The following is an 18,898-nucleotide window of genomic DNA, read 5'->3' as shown; positions in this document are numbered from 1 at the left end:
GGAGTGTGTGTGTGTGTATAACACTAACAATAATTGAAGAAAAAAAGACCATAAATTTAAGATAGGGTGAGGGATAGATTGGAAGATAGAAAGGGAAAGGAGAAATTATGTAGATATATTATAATTTCAAAAATAAAATTTACTATAAAGAAGGCATTTAAACAAGAATATCAGCCATATACATGGACAAAATGTTGTAACCAAAAATGAAATTCAGGGTTGTTTGTTTGTTTGTTTGTTTTTCTGTATTTTTTGTAGGTAACAGCAAACGAAAATGCTGAAATCATTTACTCAAGGCATATTTTATGTAATTGTGCAGCTACGGCAGATGATAAAACAGGGTGCGAGAAGGCACTAGAAAGCCTGTGTCTGAACATTTCAAGTCAAAGCTCCCCGAACAAGTTACAAGTGTGTTTACAAAAACACAATTCTGATAAAACAAACTGGGAGAAACTGAACTTTATTATGACAATTTAACACCAAATGACATGTCCCTTAGTATGAAGCAAGCAGTCATATATTAAATGTTTATGTCCCATGAGCTAAGCCTTAATCCATTTTTACATTCAAGTTAAGACAATTCAGCACCATTTAAACTTGAAGGCTAACAAAACATGTGTTCAAAAGTTGGCTAGAACTTTGGGTAGCTGGGAATAAAATTTAAACCACTGATTTTTTTTTTGTTTTAAAAAAAATATTGACTGTGTGAATTAAAAAATGAAACATACATACAGTGGGTAGTTTTATTACCTAATATACTGTTAGCAAATTTATTTCTAAAAAAAGTCCCCTGACTAAGAATTCAGTATTTTCATAACATCTGCTAAAGATTAAAGATCAATGGGGAGGAAATTTTAATGAATATAGGGAATGATGTCCTCACATGTGGACATTTAATATTTTAAAGAGCAACAATTACAAAGAGTGCTTAAGGAATAATTCTATTGAAATTGTAATTAAATTATTATATAAATGGTAAAGAAAAATTTCTGGAACTAGGAAAGCTATACCATGGTCCCACTGAAGATGGAGTCTGTGGTCTACATGTCATGATATTATTCAGAGGGCAAAGAGGAGACTTAACTATGCCGTCTTCCATTTCTTCACTGCCTTTGTTAGTGTAAAGACCAGCTTCTTTTCAATCTTTGATGATCTTAGTGTCATTCTCACTTAGCACTTTTAAGAATTTAGAGTTTGGTTAGGCTAATTTGGTATTTTTTTTGTCATTATTTTACACCAATTAAACAGAGAACAGATGCCCAAGGGGTAAAACTAGGAAACATTAAGTCAAAATTGGAAGTGTTTTTAAATCGTGGAAAGGAAAGAAATGTTTACAAATAAACAGCCACTTAAATGGGAAAAAAAATCAAACAAAAAGGCCAAATTACATTTAAAAGGCAGAGATCCCATGGATTTGAAAGGTATTTTAATCATTAGAAATACATACATGCATATAATTAATAACTTTTAACTTAATTTTTGGAAAACAAAATATGGTCATGACAAATAGTAGTGCTTAGGTTTTAAATTCTATTGGCATACTTTTAGCAGTTAAAAATGAATAAGATGAGCCTAAGTTTTATACTTACTAAGGTTGGGGACAGTTGTTTTACTTTCCGATGTGTAGCAGGTAAGTGCTTGGCTTATTCTGTCCCAACATAATGTTGAGTAAAGAGATATTGGTCTCATTGAAATGATTATCCTATATACCTAAAAGCCAAATTATTTTTATAGAGTTAAGAATCTTAGTAAGACAAGATGTTAAATCTACGTATGCCAGTCTGGCTCAGTATTCATACTGACAGTAGTTTTTGTTTTGTTTTTAAAAGCACGTATATTAAAATATCTCTATCAACATGATTATAATTTGAAAGGATCGCTCTACAGTATTAAAACGGAAACGCTAGCTAGGGCAAAAGGGGTACATCAAAGAAGCAATCCTATTAATCAGATGCCAGCTCAGTCAAAGTTCTATCTGATTTCGCTTAGGGGTAAGTGTGCTTTCAGGCGGAGGAGAATTAAGTGTACCGCACTATCTGCCCCTGGCGAATGCCCCTCCCTGCCCCCTCCCACTTGCTCTGCAGCATTGAGTACACAGCATGATGCTTAGTAACTGTTGCTCTTACAAGTCTACGACACATAAGACAGGATTCCAGCTCACTTAGAAAGGTCTACCTGACACGTCCTAGCACAGGAGATACCTTACTTGAGATTTTAATGCTGGCCAATGAAAGAAGATTTTGGCATAAGCACCAGGAGCTCAAAAGTCTAACATGACTTCTTTCTGCACCTTCTGAATTTAAGAGACTCCAAATCTCACTGCTGCACACAGTTTCACAGTTTTAAGCAAGGTCACAGCGGTCTCGTTGTGGTGCGCGATCCTTGTGTTTGCAGAAAGGACCTGCTTCCCTCTTGTTTGCCAACCTCTCAAGTATACAATGCTATGTGCTTTGATAATTTGGGCTGTATTTTGTAAATACACAAAAACGTGTACACCTAATTCCTGAAGAGTCTAGGATGATGGCCCTGCATTGCACTCAGTAGGTCATCTATTATGGATGACCTATATATATATTTCTCTCCAACATTTCGCTTAATAGCTGAACATTTCAGAAGTGTAGTAGAGTTGAAAAAAATCTAAAAAGGTTTTCCAGTATTTGAAAGATGGTTGTGATGTTAGAGACTCATTGTATAATTGCTGTGCCAGCAGTGACTTAATTCTGGCTAACAGTAAAATATGCTGCAGGCCATAATAGCTCTCCATTGATCACACCTGTCATCGGAATGATTTCCCTATGCTGTGAATCCTCACAATGGTGATGTGAAGATTGTCACATTAGACATTTCTGCCCACAGAAAAACTAAGCAGCGTGGGGGCACAGAGCAGCAAGTATCAAACAGGAATTTGGAATTACCTAATTCATTCCAAAACAAGTTGACTCACGTCAGAGTGGAATTAAGCAGTTAACAGAAAGAGACTTAACTAGTAACTCTAAAATGTAAACATAATTTTATATAGGGATCTAACTATCTGAATACATATATCGCCATCTCTCTGCTGTAGAACTATACTTCATGACAACAATAGTTAGTTGTTTGACCCTTCCTCAGCACCAAGTGTATCCATTTCTGTTTACACAATAGAAACACATTTTAAAAATTCAATCTAAGTTGAGGCAAATATAAGCTCATCATCATTGTTTAACTGGTTTCAGCACTTTAGAAAACAACCAATTCAAATTGTGTGTGGCTCACTCATTAAAATATCAGTTTCTTCTTTGCACTATAATTTCAAAAGAAGGTAAGAAATTCAGAGTTCTTTGAAAGAGCCTACTATGTACCCATAGAATTGAAACACTGTTAATTCATAAAACAACATGAGTAAGTATTTAAAATTCTCCAAATAATGCTGATTTAAACACTCAAGATCCAGTTATGTGAATTGTTGTGAAAGAATCCAAACTAAACCTCTGTTGTTTTCTGTTTGTCTTTTAAAATATGTTAAGTCCTTCCTACTTAAGCTAATCTATGGTTTTCATATGTCCAAACACCAGGTACTGCTTTATCCATTGAGAAGTGGACTTCTTTCTAATACCTAGGTTAAGAAAACACAATGAGACAGGTTATTAGCAGAATGATATCATGAGTGTGCACAACCAATAACATTTTAGTCAGCGTTTTCAGAACTTGATGTAGCAATTTCCACCTGCCTCAGCAACTCTCACCTTGTAAAATTACCATTAGAACATGATTTAATAGTGATCAGAGGGAAGGAATATGTCAATAATATGAAGAACATGCCTGATGTTCACAGTCTGAATGCTTAAATGGCAAAACATACAAATAAGTAAGTGAATGAATGAATAAAAACAAAATTGAAATGAGAAAAAGTCAACTAGGACTTATGGATCCAGCACCCAAACAGGTGAGCTCGTTCTATGGAACAAGAGCTATATGTCCACCAGGAAGCACAGTCATGCCCCCCCCCCCACCATCTTGCATTTACCCTTCTCTGTCTGCATGTTTTTTGGGTACAGAATGACACATTAATGGGCAGAGATAGGAACAGAGACCACGGAGTAGGTATCGTTATGTTGAAATGTTGATCACTGGTCATCATACAAGCAACAATCCGCTTGGGTCCAAATCCTAAACTGGTAAATTCTACATGACAAGTTCTGTGAGGAGAAAGCTCAGTCACAGCACTGCAGAACTGGAAAGGCCTAGACATCTGGGAAGACTGAGGGGAAGAGGCCCATGAATGGAGCACACCAAATTATTGGGTGGATTTTACATCCTACCAGAATGGTTTCAAATATCTGACTGGCATGAAAAACAACCAGTACTAAACTAACAGTGACATGTCATTAGAGTTTGGGAGGCAGGGGGCTGGTTTTGTGTCAACTTGACACAAGCTGGAGTTATCACAGAAAAAAGGAGCCTCCCTTGAGGAAATGCCTCCAAGAGATCCAGCTGTGGGGCATTTTCTCAATTAGTGATCAAGGGTGGGAGGGCCTACTGTGGGTGGTGCCATCCCTGGGCTGGTAGTATTGGGTTTTATAAGAAAGTAAGCTAAGCAAGCCAGTAAGAAACATCCCTCCATGGCCTCTGCATCAGCTCCTGCTTCCTGACCTGCTTGAGTTCCAGTCCTGACTTCCTTTAGTGATGAACAGCAATATGGAAAGTGTAAGCTGAATAAACCCTTTCCCCTCCAACTTGCTTCTTGGTCATGATGTTTATGCAGGAATAGAAACCCTGACTAAGGCACAGCATGAGGTCACACACCAGTGACCATCAGACCGTCCACATAGCTTCAGAAGCACAACAACCATCAAAAAATGTCAGATTTTTCTTTGCCTCCGGAGAGAAAGTTAAAATTCCTAACTTGCAATTCAGTTGTCTTGTTGACTGGAGCACAGCTGACAAACCCAGCTGCAAGTGGCCTTTGCAAACACTGCCTACAATTCACTCCTACCCTGCAGTTGCCCACTGCTCTGACCCCTACATGCATGCTCTTTCCTGTCTCTGCTTTTGTTCTTAAGAGATCTTAAGGCTGAACTCACAAGCTGTTCTTTTGTTTTGTTTTGTTATGTTTTTTGTTGGGTTTTTTTTTTTTTTTTTTGGATTTGTTTTTTTTTGAGACAGGGTTTCTATGTATAGCCCTGGCTGTGCCACCACTGCCCGGCAACTTCTCGTGGAAATCTCTCTTTCTTCTGAACTTGGAGGTGAAAGTCAGAGTAAGAGGCAAGGATGATTGCCCTCCAGGTGAGGGGTTTTCCTCTTCTGAGCATTTCTTATTTCTCACTCGTAGATTAAGTAGGATATTTATTTTATTAAGAATAATTAACTTTGGCTAACTTTATATTTCTGTCTGATCAATACTACTTGTTAAAATCAAGTATGAGTCTCCTTAAAAAAAAAATCTCTTGTCTTGTCAAATAATACTCACGGAGAAATTGTGCAGCCGGAGGCGTAGGCATGATGTCCTGTGTAGCGAATATCACAGCGTACAACATTGTTACTGTAGTCTGATTCAGGCACCAGGTAGCTGGGATTAACACTGACCTGAACAAGAAAAATAGCACGGGGTGAAAGATTTTATTCTTAATGTATACTGTCATTCCTTCCTATTTCTATAAAGCTTCAGTGAAATTACTAACAAGGGACTCAGCTACATCAAGCAAGAAAAAGAGTTTTAAGTTAAGAAGGTAGTTAAACATACTGGATGTATTACAAAAGGAAGTTGTGTAAATTTCACTAAGTTCTTTTTAAAAATTATAATGTGGATTGCTTATAAAATGTTCTGAAAGGTGGTTAAGTACTTTCAAGCACATGGTTATTTAATATTTGAATCCATAAAAGGGAGTGTATTGAATCATAATGGTAATTTACATGTATTCAAAGCCCCTACCTTTAGAATGTAGTTTCCAGGTTGTACATCTGTAATATCAATCCACTGGCAGTCTATGTCTGCAGCATAGGTATCATAACATCCAGGACTCAATCCCTGAAATCAGAAAACATTTTAAAATTAAAGTATAGGGTGTGGCCAGACTGCCTATGTGGATATTATCTATAAATGAAACCTTGAATGAAACAAGAACTGGATACAAAAACCATAACACACCTTAGCCAGTCTTATAATATCTAGTTCTTCAAAAGCTGCAAGGTTGGAACATGAAGTAATGCACCCTATTTCTAAAGTCACCAGTGGAAAAGAGTCCTAAGCCACAAAATAGGCCTCCAGCACAATTCAAAAGAAGCAAGCACAGCAGGAAGTAAGGTCTCATAGTAATTCAATTGCAGTGTCCTATCAGTGAGATTCCCTGAAATGAATGACCTTCCTATGTTCTGGATGTCCATGGTATTTTATCTTGCGTAGCTCTGTAGCAACCATCTTTCTCTACTTTAAATTAAAATCATATTATATAAACCCCTTAGGGGAGGTACAGTCTAACTGCATCCTTGAATTAGCTAAGGCATGCTAAGATCAAATAACTGGTTCGGGGCAAACAGCTGAGCAGCGTCTGAGCTTGTTTCAAGATTATATAAACAAGGTCCAGGGTACCTTTTCTCAACTATCACATTTCCTCTCTCAAATAATCAGTGAGATCTTTGTTGAGTCAGAAGGATAGAGATATATGCCCAAACCGGTCAAAGCCAGCCACATCAGTCCACTTGCTAAGACATTCCCTCCAGCAAGTCAAGAGGCAACTCACAAGGACACCAGGAGAAAAATTCCAAGAAAATATGCTGCTAGCTATCAGGATGCTGCAGAAATTTTCTTCTGTTGGGGCAAAGGGTATCTTCTTATTTCCACATGAGAACTTTGAACAATTGCATTTCCATTCTGATAATCCAAACCTGATTAAGAAGTGTATGTGACAATCATTTGAACTCAGCAGTGTCATTTAAAACTGTCACTTGAGTTTGCTTTGGTGCTTAAGGTCATCTTGGTCAACAAAGATAGCAACAACATCTCGATGTGCTTTAGTGATGTGGGGTTGGCTGCAGCTGGATTTGGGAAGAGTGAGAAATTTTGCTGTCCATAGTACAGGACAGCATAGACAGGCCGAATCAACATCACTCAAAACACAGGAGCAAGAGTCATAATCGCCTGGATCTTCAGCCTGCTCGGGTCTCATTTTATGTGTTGAACCAGAAATACAAAAGTAAGAACTTTAAGGTTCCACCACATCCTTCTCTGATTGTGTCACCTCAGCCGCTCAGTAAGTAGTACCCGCTGCTGTCACAACCATTACTGCTATTTCACATAGGACTCTACATTGTGCCCTGGATTAGATATCCATCGAAGACAGGTATAAGTAATGCCACTGGCAATTAAAATGTTTGGAAAATGGTGTTGTGGCCTATACCTATAGTCCCAATTGCAAGATGACAAGTTAGGTCCTTGACAGTGACAGCATCCTAGGTCACAGAATCTTAAAAGTACTAGTGTGTGTGTGTGTGTGTGTGTGTGTGTGTGTGTTACCTTATGATTCGCCAGCTGGCAGAACATGCTAGTTTTGAGCTTTGCTTATTTGAACTAACAAACAAATGTCCGAAGTTGCCATTAAGCAAGTAGACATTTCATGTATTCTAAGTCAAATGTGAAAATAAATTTAAAATATAACTTTATTCCAGATTATCTAAATGTGTTGTTTGGTTTCAGCAAAAAATACCTGTCTCCAACATTTGGTCATTGAGTGTGATGTAACTATTTTTAAATTGTGCATTAAATTTTTTATGTAAATTTGTGATCTTAGAACACATGGTTACATATATAGTATATGCTTAAGTTATACCTAGTTAGGTGTTTATATACATTTAAGGAAGTTGCTCCAGTATAGCAAAACGATTAAAAGTCAATATTAGGGACCTATATGAATGTTTTTTTTCTATAAATGAAGTCTATTCGAAAGACTATTAGAAAACATATACATAAATCACATACAATGCAAGACGTAGTGAAGAATTTTTAAGGCATGCACAGAGAAGGATAAACAAGAAGGCTACCACATTAAATTAAAAAGTGAGATTACACGAGTGAACAGGGATGCCTCTGCCTCTGAGGCATACAACTCCCCCGTGCAAGTGCTCTAACTTAAAGAGAGAGGATCAACGTGTGCCATTTTGAGAATAGTGGGAATACACGCTCCAGGCCCTCTCAGGGTGATCACCGAACGAGAAAGCAACCTCTGCATGGGTCCATGCTTAATATGTGGGTGTGTCACATCTGTCACTTAAAGCATATGTCCTGCCCCTCACCACCTATGTTAAATATAACTGTTTCCTTTTCTAACCACTTTGATGAGCTAAGCCCAGGGGAAAGAAGTATGGTCACCACATGTAGGTCACCAAAAAGCTTCCGGCCACAGTCCTGGAATCTGCTTCCCAAGGCGACGACCGCTGATGTCTTTGTGACCTGGCTAATGTACATTCAGGAACTACTTGCCAAGAGCTGGGCTGGAGTAAAATTATAATGTCCTTTTGCAAATTAGGGCTTTGGATGGAAATACTGACATAGTTTTTAACTGACACACATTTTCCAATTCTAAGACATACAATAGCGCTTAACTCAGCACTATTAAAAACAAATCCATCCAAAGGACATCTGACATTAATTACACGGGAGGTTTAAATACACATGCGTGGAGTAAGAAATGTATCTTTCTGCTCTTTTTTGCATTATTAAAAGTGATGCCATTTAAAGTATTTTTTAAGAAACCAGCTTCGGCTCTTTGTTCTAACTCTACGCACAATTCGATATTAAACATGAAAATGGAAAACAAAATGGTTTTGCAGGTGAGAAAACAGATGCATGTTGCCAATGGTTATAGCCAATGGAAGAACACAGGATGAAGGCAGATGTTGTAAGTCTTCATGTATATTTGGAAAGCTAACGACTTTTCATTGGGTTATGTAGCAAGGATCCACAGTGACCTCCTGGGATCTCCAGCAGGGGTTACATGGACAGCTGCAAACACTTTAAAAGCAATCTGCACCACCCAGCCACCTGCCTTTTCCCAGTCACTTTCCATGTTGATAAGGTAACCTTAAAATGAAACAAAATATTAGAGAGAGAGAGAGAGAGAGAGAGAGAGAGAGAGAGAGAGAGAGAGAAGAAGAAGAAGAAGAAGAAGAAGAAGAAGAAGAAGAGGAGGAGGAGGAGGAGGAGGGGGAAGGGGAGGAGGAGGGGGGGAAGGAGGAGGAGGAGGGGGAGGAGGAGGAGGAGGGGGAGGAGGAGGAGGGGGAGGAGGAGGAGGGGGGAGGAGGAGGAGGGGGAGGAGGAGGAAAGAAAACAGTAAAGTTGTCACTCTCCCTGGATATCTGTAGGCTCCTGTTATCAGGGTTCCAGCCTACCTGTGTGTGCGCAGTGCACGCAAAGCGCCTGTGGTACCCATAGTCACAGGATGTGTCCTCCAGACAGAAGCTTGCTTTGTGGCCTTCAGCCACTCTCCTCTGTGTGTTGGCATCCAGCAGGTCGTAGTGGCTGAATTCATCCATGCTGTGGTAATGTCTAATGTCCCGCACAACAAAGACACAGTAGTCAGTGGCCCGAAGAGAAAGCGACGAGGACGCTAAATAACTTCCTTGTCTCACAAATCAAATGGTGCTGTGCTCACACATTAAAACAGGATAAATCTATCTTCTTTTCTATTTATTTATATTTTAGATGTATGTATTTCATGTGTGTGAATGTCTTGCCTACAAGTTGTATGTGCACCATTTTCATGCCTGGTACCAGAACAAGTCAGAAGAGGGATTCTAATCCTTTGGAACTGAAGATTTGTGAACTATCATGTGGGTACAAGGAGTCGAACCTGGGTCCTCTCCAAGTGCTCTGGTAGGGCCATCTTTCCAGCCCAAATGTATATACATATATAATGTATATGAATTTTTATATATTTCCTCTTGAAACTGTGTCCACCCCTAATATATATATATATGTGTGTGTGTGTGTTTTGTGTGTATATATGTATATGTGTATATACATATGTGTATATGTATATGTGTATACATACACATACACACACATATATATACATACACATACACACACACACACACATACACACACACACACACACACACACATACCCCACACCCTCTTGAAATTTGGAGCTCTGACTGTCCTGCAACTTACTCTGTAGACTCTTGAACTCAGAGTTCTGCCTGCCTCTGCCACCCGAGTGCTGGAACTAAAGGCATGTACCACCATGCCTGGCTCCCAAGTTTATCTTCTTAAAGAGATATTTATGCCACACACTTTTAAAAGAACATTGCAATGTTTTAACTTTACCACGTGGTACAGTCACAGTGGCATCTATTTTCTTATACAGGTTTTGTGTTTGAACATTAAATATAGACAATTGCGTATCTGTGCTTGTAACCTGTGCAACTTCTAATGTATTTATCTGGCTGCCACCGCTGTTATTGGTGATGTACTGATGATTTTAAACAAGAACTATACTCTGGAGGGGTTGCTATGAGATTCTAAAAACTAGAGTTGCAACATTCATAAAATCTCTTTGGAAACGAGAGGGAGAAGCAACAGCATGACCTTCTATCACTATTATTTAAGTAACACAAACTTTTATTTCAAAATAAAATATTTCTATTTTAATAGGTAAATCATGTGGCTAAAGTCCACTTTTCTCTATTCCTTAAATAGAAGGCTCTGAGCTCTTCCTCTTCTAGTGTGTGTGTGTGGGGGGGGGGTGGAGCTACAAAGAGAACAGTTTGCATTTCTGTAAGTGGGAGACCACACATCAAGATTTCCTGGCATTGACTACTTGAGCACATTACCTAGGCAAGTGATGGCATAACCACATGCAATTTAAAAATTAAAACCGTTACATTTAGAAAGCACAGGGCAACCACTCTGGGGCTGACATGGGCCTTTCAAAAGATAGAAGTGAATTGGGTTCAGAAGTCTGTCTATCATTGAGAATGGTCTCTAAATCCTTTAGGTAAAAGATGCCATGCTCTTATTAACTGCCTTTTAAGGCTAACCAACTGCAGATGATCTTGCCCACAGCAGACGCTTGAACATAAGAATAAATTCTATTGGCAGCCATTCTCTGCCCTTTAGATAGTTTTAATGAGCCTAACTTACGGTTTCCTATTGAAAAGATAATGGGGTTTAATGGCAAAGGGACTATCTTAGGGTTTAACATCCTGGGATGACATCACACTGCACAGGAAAAGTTCTACATATAAATAAGATCAAATCTCTAGCATTAGGTGAGACGTATGCATAGTCATCTGAAACATTTAAGAGCGCCCCATCTACTTACTGGTGGCAGCTGTGCCACTCCCAGGAATACCGAGGGCGGCTTGGTAAGAAGTCAGATGTCCCTTGGTTTTTCACTCTTTGAGGAAATCGTAGCAGTACCCTGTGGTCATAGTCTCTGACATCCGCCCTATATGCTGAACTGTGAGTTTAGAAAAGAAACATTAGATCCACTGAACACAGATGGAGAAAAAAAAATAGAAAGAACAGCTCGCCATCACATGATCCTGGCACACCCCGCCCCGCACCTTCCCAGACCAGCCTCTCAACTCAAGGGATCACGAGCTTCTGTCCAGTCCTGGAGGAGAAACAGCGACTATGTGGCGAGTGGGCGAAGGAGCAAATGAACAATAACAGTAAAACAATAACAGTAAAAGCCCAGAGAGACTAAGATTAAGATTTACAGTCAAAAGGTTATAGAGAAGAGACTCTGCATCTAAATAAAAGCTAGAAGATTGTTATAGTAATGATCCCACGCCAAAAGATCCATAGGTATCTATTAATAACTATATATTTAAGATATAAAGTGGAGAAATACTCTAATTTTATACTCGTCAACTACCAAACTGAGGGTGCTTCATTAATATCTTTCGGCACTCGGTGGTGTGGGCCATGCCATAAGAAACTCAAATGAGTTTGAATTTCTTCCCTGAGCCCGACTGTTGTAAAAAGCCAACATGGAATAAACGTTCATATCAACATCCCTGGAACGCTACTATATTTTTTTATAGGTCTATCTGTGTTAGAATATGTTAGTGACCCATTTTCCTTAGCGGACTACCAGAACCACGCAAGCATCTTGTGCTCCCTCTACTGGTGGCCAGCTGCAGAATCAAAGAATTCCAAGACCAGAATAGCTGTTTTATTTTAGGACTGACGGAAAACAAAACTCTTGCCTGTGGTCTTATACCAAAACAACCCAGTTAATCACGGCCTGAAAGAAATGTGGAATGTGCTCTTTACCAATGGCGGAGTGTGTGTGGTGGGGCGGGGGAGGACAACGTGACGAATACACACACCCCTAGACCATTAAAGAATAATAAGTGCTTCCTTCATCCCCCGCCCCGCTTCACACCGTATTGTTGGTTGTTGAACTCCTGTTTTATATGAAGTTATTGGAGGAAATTGGCGTTAATGCCTAATAGGCATCTTGGGAAAGAACCTGAGACCTAGTCACCAGAATAAGGAAGGGTTTTCTTCCCCCTCCCCCGATATGCGACTCTCACTGAGGCGGTACCCATAAAAGCATTCCAAATTAACTCCCTCTCCAAGTCAGCATGCCCAGAAGGTCACGTCCCACTTCCCAGCCCTTGTCCCACTTCCTAGCCCTTGTCTGCGCTGAAAAGCAGTCAAAACTAAGCACCAGAGTGACCCTAGGATCAAACTCTGAAAGCGGGCTGTGGAAATCCATACCTGGCCAGGCAGTTTTCTTCCGCAGCGCATCTCAGGTTGTACATAGACATCTTCTGTACGTACGTGGAAGCCTGGATGTAGTAGGGGTCCGGCACCAGGTCCGGGAGACCTAAAGATAAGGCAAGCTGATGACCCCTGACTCCCGAACCCTGTTTGTCACCTTTCGCCCACCAAGTCTGAAGGGTGGGGGCTGAGTGTGTGGAAGAACAGGAAAAGTCCAGGCTAGGAAGGAAAGGGAAAAGGAAGCTACTAGGACCAGGATCGCGGTTTCCATCAGATTCCAGAGCTGGCGGGACAGGTTTGGGGAGGGGGGGCGTTGTTGAGTCTGCGGGACCGGATCCCGCCGCCGCGCCCAGACCGCCACGTCTAGACAGCACTGACCTGCAGCCAGGGTGGCGGGAACCTACCGTGGACCTAGGGGTGCTTACCCTAGGGGTGCTTACCGTACTGGAAGTAACCGGTGCCATATCCAGGTCGGTACCTGCTCCCGGGCCGGGGCCTCTCGTACGTGTCATAGTAGTTATAATAGGGGTTGTCGTCGGAGTACTTGTAGGGATTGTAGGGGTCGTCGCCCACCATGCGATCTACGTGGCTGGGTGGCCTCAGATTACTGAGCTGCGGAGGTTGTGGCGACTCAGTCCGGTTCGTCGCACGCCGTGAGGCTCCATCGCGAGCCCCCGACGGCGAGAAACCAGCTTGGAACCAGTGGCGGGCGGCGGGCCGGGGCCGAGCCGCGGCGACCCCAGACGGGCTTGGCGTCCTCGCACGGGCAGAATGCGAGGTGCGGTTGTCGCGCAGCAGCAGAATGGGCGTGCGTGGCTGCGAGGCGGTGTCGCCGTCGGGCCTCGGGGCAGCGGCGCTGGGGTCGCGGCGTCGCTGAGGCTGGTACTGCGCCCCGAGGCTCAGCAGACTGAACACCTGCCCGTTGTTCTCCCATTGGATCGTCTGGCGCCAGGCACCCGGGGCGGCCGGTGGCTCGCGCGGGGCCTGCGGGGCACAGCGGAGAAGGGGACAGAGCTGCAGTGGCCCCAGAAGGAGCACGGTCCAGGCGAAACGCATGGTGCTCCCGGCTCGTCCCTTCTTGGGGAGGACGTGGCTTGGAGAAAAATGAAGACGGGACTCAGATCCCGCGAAGGAGGGAGACCTCTTCGAGCAGGGAGGAGGAGGGCGAGGCGCGGGGATGGGTCGCAGGGAGTCGTGCCAAGGGCGAACGGCAGACCCTGCCCCCAGCCCAGGCGGCCGTCGGACGTGGCACCGTCCTCCTCTCTCCTGGAAGGTCCGGGAGAGCACACAGTGTCTGGAATAGAAAGAGGAGAGATTTTAAACTTTCTGACAAGTTTGCAGTTACACAAGCCGTTCTGGCCCCGCTGCCCCTCCGCTATTTGTTCACGTAATGCGATTGGAAACGTGCAAGGCGGACAGCTCCTCCACGCTGCTCCTCCCTCCCCCTCCCCTCTCCTCCCCGCCCCCTCCCCTCCTCCCCAGACACGTTGCACAGGGAGAGTTAGGGCAAAGAACAAAACGGAACACACATCCTGAGACACACTCGACTTAATCTGGGCCGAACATGCAGGAATTTCAAAAGACTCAGACAGACGAAGGCAGCCAGGCCATGGGCCCAAGCCAAAATATGCATGAAGAAAAATGCTATTAGGTCACCAGCCCTGGAGAGGCGGGAAGCAGGAGGTGGGGAAAGCGATGGGGGCCAAAATGTGTGCTTTGGGATGGGGGAGGTTGTGACTAACGCTGATCCATAAAGGAGTTAACCAGACAAATTTCCCAATACACACTCACCCCACTTTTATGGGAAGCGCCCTCAGCGAATAAACCCCAGGATATCAAATTTTGTTTTTCTGGCTGTAGGTAATATGAGAAATGGGTTACAAATCTGTTTCCTACAGTGAATATTTTAATAACCAATGTGAAAATTTATAGGGAACAAAGCTTGCTACGTTGAAAAAGTGAATAAACCCGACTCCCTTTTTTGTTTTAAAAGGACCAGCCCAATTTGCACTTTAAGTGACAAGAATTCTTTCATCCCTACTGTGCACCAGAGGGCCAGAAGTGCAGGGCAGTGCTCAGAGGCCCCTTCAAGGAGATCTTTTAATCTGACTTCTTGCCTCCTCTTGTGTCTAATAAGGAGGTCTGACTTCACGTTTTAAAATCAAATTACCGGTGTTAAATATTGAAATTCAATAAAGCATTCAGCAGCTTTTAATACATCTTCCAATCTAAACAAAGATGTTGCAAGAGAAAAAGCCTTAGAGTTCAGAGTTTAGTACAAAGAAGGCAGCGGGTGTGACCAGGAGCCTGAGTAGGAGGGTGATCTGCAACAGGAGAGAGATGCTTAATAGAGCAGCTGTTCACATCCTTTCTGCTCAGGGTCTGGGAAGTTCTGGACCTAATTCAAAGAAGCAAATGCTGCTAAGTGCTCTGACTTAAACTAGTAGGCAATGCCAGATTTTAGTATCCATTTTATTGGATCCATCATTGAGCTGTGGTCTAGACACACTTAATACTCACCTCTTAGCCTCTGTCTTTCCATAGCTGATCACCACAGGAGGTGGGGTGGTGGCATCTGCTGGTTTGACTGCTTCCTATCCTTTCCCCTTTTATTGTGTGTGTGTGTGTGTGTGTGTGTGTGTGTGTGTGTTTAATTCTACCTGGAATCTCCAAACCCTAGTAGTGTGGTTGGACTGGCAAGGCTCTTGTGTGATTTCTTCACTTCAACAACTGGTCATGAGACCAACTATCTTCCTAGAATCTGAATGTTAAGGTGGTCCCATGGCCAAAAAATATTCCTCCTCCCACTGCTAGAAATAATGACAAGTCTTGGGTCTTTAGATTTTCCTTCAGGCTTTCTAGTGCATTCTTTTGTGGATTCATATTGTCAGTTTCTGCCTTCTGCCACAGAAGAATCCTGTTTGACATAGAGGGTGGGGCTGCTTTCTCAGCTAGTTAAATCATGTGATGAGATTCCAGGGTAAGGAGCCTGGCTTTTGGAGTCAAGTTAGATGGAGCCTGCATATAACCACATGCCTTCCTTGACACAGAATTTTGCTCACATGTGTCAAATCTATTGCTTATATGATGAAGATAAGTTTTAAGAACAAATTCCCTCATGCAAGTCCACAGTGAATTCTTTTCTGAACAAAGCTATGTCTAAAGTGACACTAGTTGACATTCTATTGAATATCTACAAAGCTTACAGTCACGCCTGGATTTCTCCAGGCATGCATGGTAAGGGAGCTAGAGTTATTTTTACAGAAGGAGGAGGAGGAGGAGAAGGAGGAGGAGGAGGAGGAGGAGGAAGAAGAAGAAAACAGATGTATATAATTTGGATAGACAAAAGAAATTATAAGGAGAAACAGGAAGAGACTGATTATAATTATCTCCCATCTGAAAAGGGCTCTACATCTGCCCATGAGCAGTTTATCTCCAGAAGGGAATGGCTGGGATGGTTATTACTTGACCACAGGTTTCTGGGGGAAGACCTCTGCTATGGAACTCAACATATAACACAAGAACAAAGCCGCTCCGGTGGGGAGGATAGAAAGTTTGTATTGAATCTCAGTAAACTTGCCTTTGTTTCCAGTTCTGGTACTTGGGGAGAGAAGGAAAAATAGTGAGAGCGAGGGGAACAGGAAGTGGGGAGGGAGAACTGCTTCTCTGTATGTGTATTTTATTTTCTTTGGTTCTCAGTTCTTGGTAAGAATTAACAATTAACGCAAATCATCTTCAAAGTATTTTTCCAAGTTTCAAAAATCTTTGATTTTCTTGAATACCCAACCTATTCTATTTTCAATTCATTCACTGCAAGATTTCATTAATATTGAATAGATAATTCCTTGAGTTTGGCTTTAAAATATTGGTTAACGTTTTGTGTCTCTACAAGGTGAAGCCTATAAAAAACAAGTTTTACTTTTTAATTATTCACCATCAGTGAAATTCCATTGCACATTCACTCAGTATCCCATGAACACATCTATACTTTACAAGATAGTGTACTATACAAGATAGTGTACTATACAAATGAGTTGTATACATGATCCTTTATAGTAGATGAGGCTGGTCATTTTCTCCCAGTTTGCTTCAAAGGATTTAAAACTGTTTCATGAAAACAAAACTAACTAGTCAGAACAGTAACAATGTGTTTTGTTTATTTTCTTTATTGAACACACACATGCTCACATATACACACAACTTCCGCTCACTGGCACATGCTCTAAAGGCCATAAGAGAAGAGAAAATAGTTCATCTTGTGCCTCTTTCATTTCCTCCAAATTCTCTTGCTTAAGACTTAGCTAGCTGGGAGAAGAGAGAGGAAACATGTGGCCACCACATTGAGGACAATAGAAAGTGTTTGCAACCCTGGGGTGAGACCATGTAGCGACACATTGTGTTCTTTTCTCAGTGACAAACTTCTCTTTTCAGAATTAGACCAACCAGTCTCTTCCCACTCAGCACCAACGTTAATACAAATAATACTAGTAGTGATTATAATGATGGTAGTAACTGCAGCTGTGTCGAGATGCTCCCAGCTCTTTAAATTTAGTGAGGTGCACAGCTGAGGCCAATTTGAGACTAGCTTTCTGCAGGCAGATCGATTATCTTTTATATACCATCAAAGAGGGAATTATCCAAATTCTTTTTTTTTTTTAAAGCAAGGTTCTATTTTCCACTAAGAAATAAAAGTTAGTCCTGCCTTGCTTCCCCTAAGTTCTTTTGAGAGTTGCCTGTACTTTCCACACTGGCTTTCTGAGCAGCACCATGGTGGTCGCAAGAACACATGCCCATGCCCGGTGAAAGGCAGATAGAAGGGAGCTAAGAGAGTGCTTGATCCATTTTCTAAGAAAGACTGGTATGATGAAAGCTCTGGCCGGGCGGTGGTGGCTCACGCTTTTAATCCCAGCACTAGGAAGGCAGAGACAGGCAGATCTCTGAGTTCAAGGCTAGCCTGGTCTACAGAGTGAGTTCCAGGACAGCTAGGGCTATACAGAGAAACCCTGTCTCAAAAAATCAAACACACACACACACACAAACACACACACTCTCTGATGATGTCTAATGTCAGACACATTGGAGAAACACTAGGCACATAGACTGAAGGAACCAAAGCTGCATCTGGTGGCCTCAAGGGTCACTTTTTGTGGTAAGCCTTGCTGATCTACAAAATAACAAAGTTGCATTTAGAAAATTCAAGCTAGTTACCGAGGCAAAAAACTGTCTGGCTAACTTCCATGGTGTGGATCATACCCAAGATAAATTTTGTTCCATAGTCAAAAAAGCAGCTGACTGGACCATGATTCAAGCTTGCGGTGATGTCACAACAACCGATGGTGCTTCCCTCCATCCACTCTGGCTTGGTTCCACTAAAATGATGTCCTGTGTGCAGCACCAGCAGGTCCTTCAGACCCGGAAGAAGATGATGGAGATCATGACTTGAGACAGTGCAGACAAATAACTTGAAGGAAGTGGTGAATAAATCAGTCATAGAAAGCAATGGGAAAGGCAGAGAAAATTTGCAAGTCCATTTACTTTCTCCATGATGTCTTCATCAGAAAAGTAAAAATGCTGAAGAAGCACAAGTCTGAGTTGAGATAACTCATGAAGAGGCACGCTGAAGGCTCCGGGAAAGGTTCTCCTCAGGGTGTGGGCGTGAACTGAGTCCAAGAATCGCTTAAAATCCAGATTTTTAATAGTGGCAAATATAAAGTCCTATTTGTGAAAAAGAAAGAAAAGGTAAAAGGTTGTGTCTCCAGAATTTGCTAGATAACTTTATAATCACGGGATGTGGAATTAATTCAGAAAGTTAAAACTGCAGAGCAGGACCTCTGAATTATCAGAAACAGAACAATAACTCTGTAAACAAGGAAACAGTGTGAGCACATCTCTCTCTCTCTCTTTCTCTCTCTCTCTCTCTCTGTCTCTGTCTCTTTGGTTTGGGGGGTGAAGACATGGCTCAGAGGTTTAGCATACATCCTATTCCTCTAGAGAATCCAAATTAGTTTTCCTGCACCAACCAGGCTGCTCATAAGTACCTGCAATATCAACTCCAGGGAATCTGACTCTCTCTTCTGCCTTATGGGGACAGCTTCACACACACACACACACACACAGAAATTGAAAAGTATGTGTCTGAGGAAGCATCTATGAGTCTTGTTCTTCAGTAAAGGTGATGGTATGCGT

General features: G+C 41.8%; 1 protein-coding gene and 1 pseudogene across 2 annotated transcripts; one reads left to right on the top strand and one right to left on the bottom strand.

Moving 5' to 3' along the window:
* Positions 1–444: 444 nt before the first annotated feature.
* Lox (lysyl oxidase) lies at positions 445–14,292 on the bottom strand. 2 transcript variants are annotated; one of them, XM_052155359.1, is made up of 8 exons: positions 14,242–14,292; positions 13,153–14,006; positions 12,710–12,818; positions 11,301–11,438; positions 9,364–9,520; positions 5,912–6,007; positions 5,450–5,565; positions 445–3,595 (listed from the first exon to the last, which is right to left on the bottom strand). In XM_052155359.1, exons 2-8 carry the CDS (start codon positions 13,766–13,768, stop codon positions 3,589–3,591), a joined length of 1,239 nt encoding a protein of 412 aa, XP_052011319.1. In that variant the 5' UTR covers positions 13,769–14,006; positions 14,242–14,292; the 3' UTR covers positions 445–3,588. The 2 variants fall into 2 exon arrangements, with proteins under 2 accessions (XP_052011319.1, XP_052011320.1); XM_052155360.1 differs by lacking the exons at positions 445–3,595; positions 14,242–14,292 and having other exon boundaries at positions 5,446–5,565; positions 13,153–14,109.
* Positions 13,890–18,376, top strand: LOC127663639 (40S ribosomal protein S3a-like; annotated as a pseudogene).
* The last annotated feature ends 522 nt before the right edge of the window (positions 18,377–18,898 follow it).

The sequence above is a fragment of the Apodemus sylvaticus genome, chromosome 13 (assembly GCF_947179515.1).
Source record: "Apodemus sylvaticus chromosome 13, mApoSyl1.1, whole genome shotgun sequence".
Lineage (NCBI taxonomy): Eukaryota > Metazoa > Chordata > Mammalia > Rodentia > Muridae > Apodemus > Apodemus sylvaticus.
The sequence above is the reverse complement of the archived record's forward strand: the minus strand, read 5'-3'. Positions and strand labels throughout refer to the sequence as shown.

Excerpts from the sequence above, each read along its gene's own strand:
- Lox (XM_052155359.1), bottom strand. The coding sequence starts at position 13,768 with ATGCGTTTCGCCTGGACCGTGCTCCTTCTGGGGCCACTGCAGCTCTGT. Across the intron at positions 12,819-13,152 it reads CACCGGTTACTTCCAGTACG|GTCTCCCGGACCTGGTGCCG; the intron begins GTAAGCACCCCT and ends CCTTATCTTTAG. Across the intron at positions 11,439-12,709 it reads GAAGAAAACTGCCTGGCCAG|TTCAGCATATAGGGCGGATG; the intron begins GTATGGATTTCC and ends CTAAACTCACAG.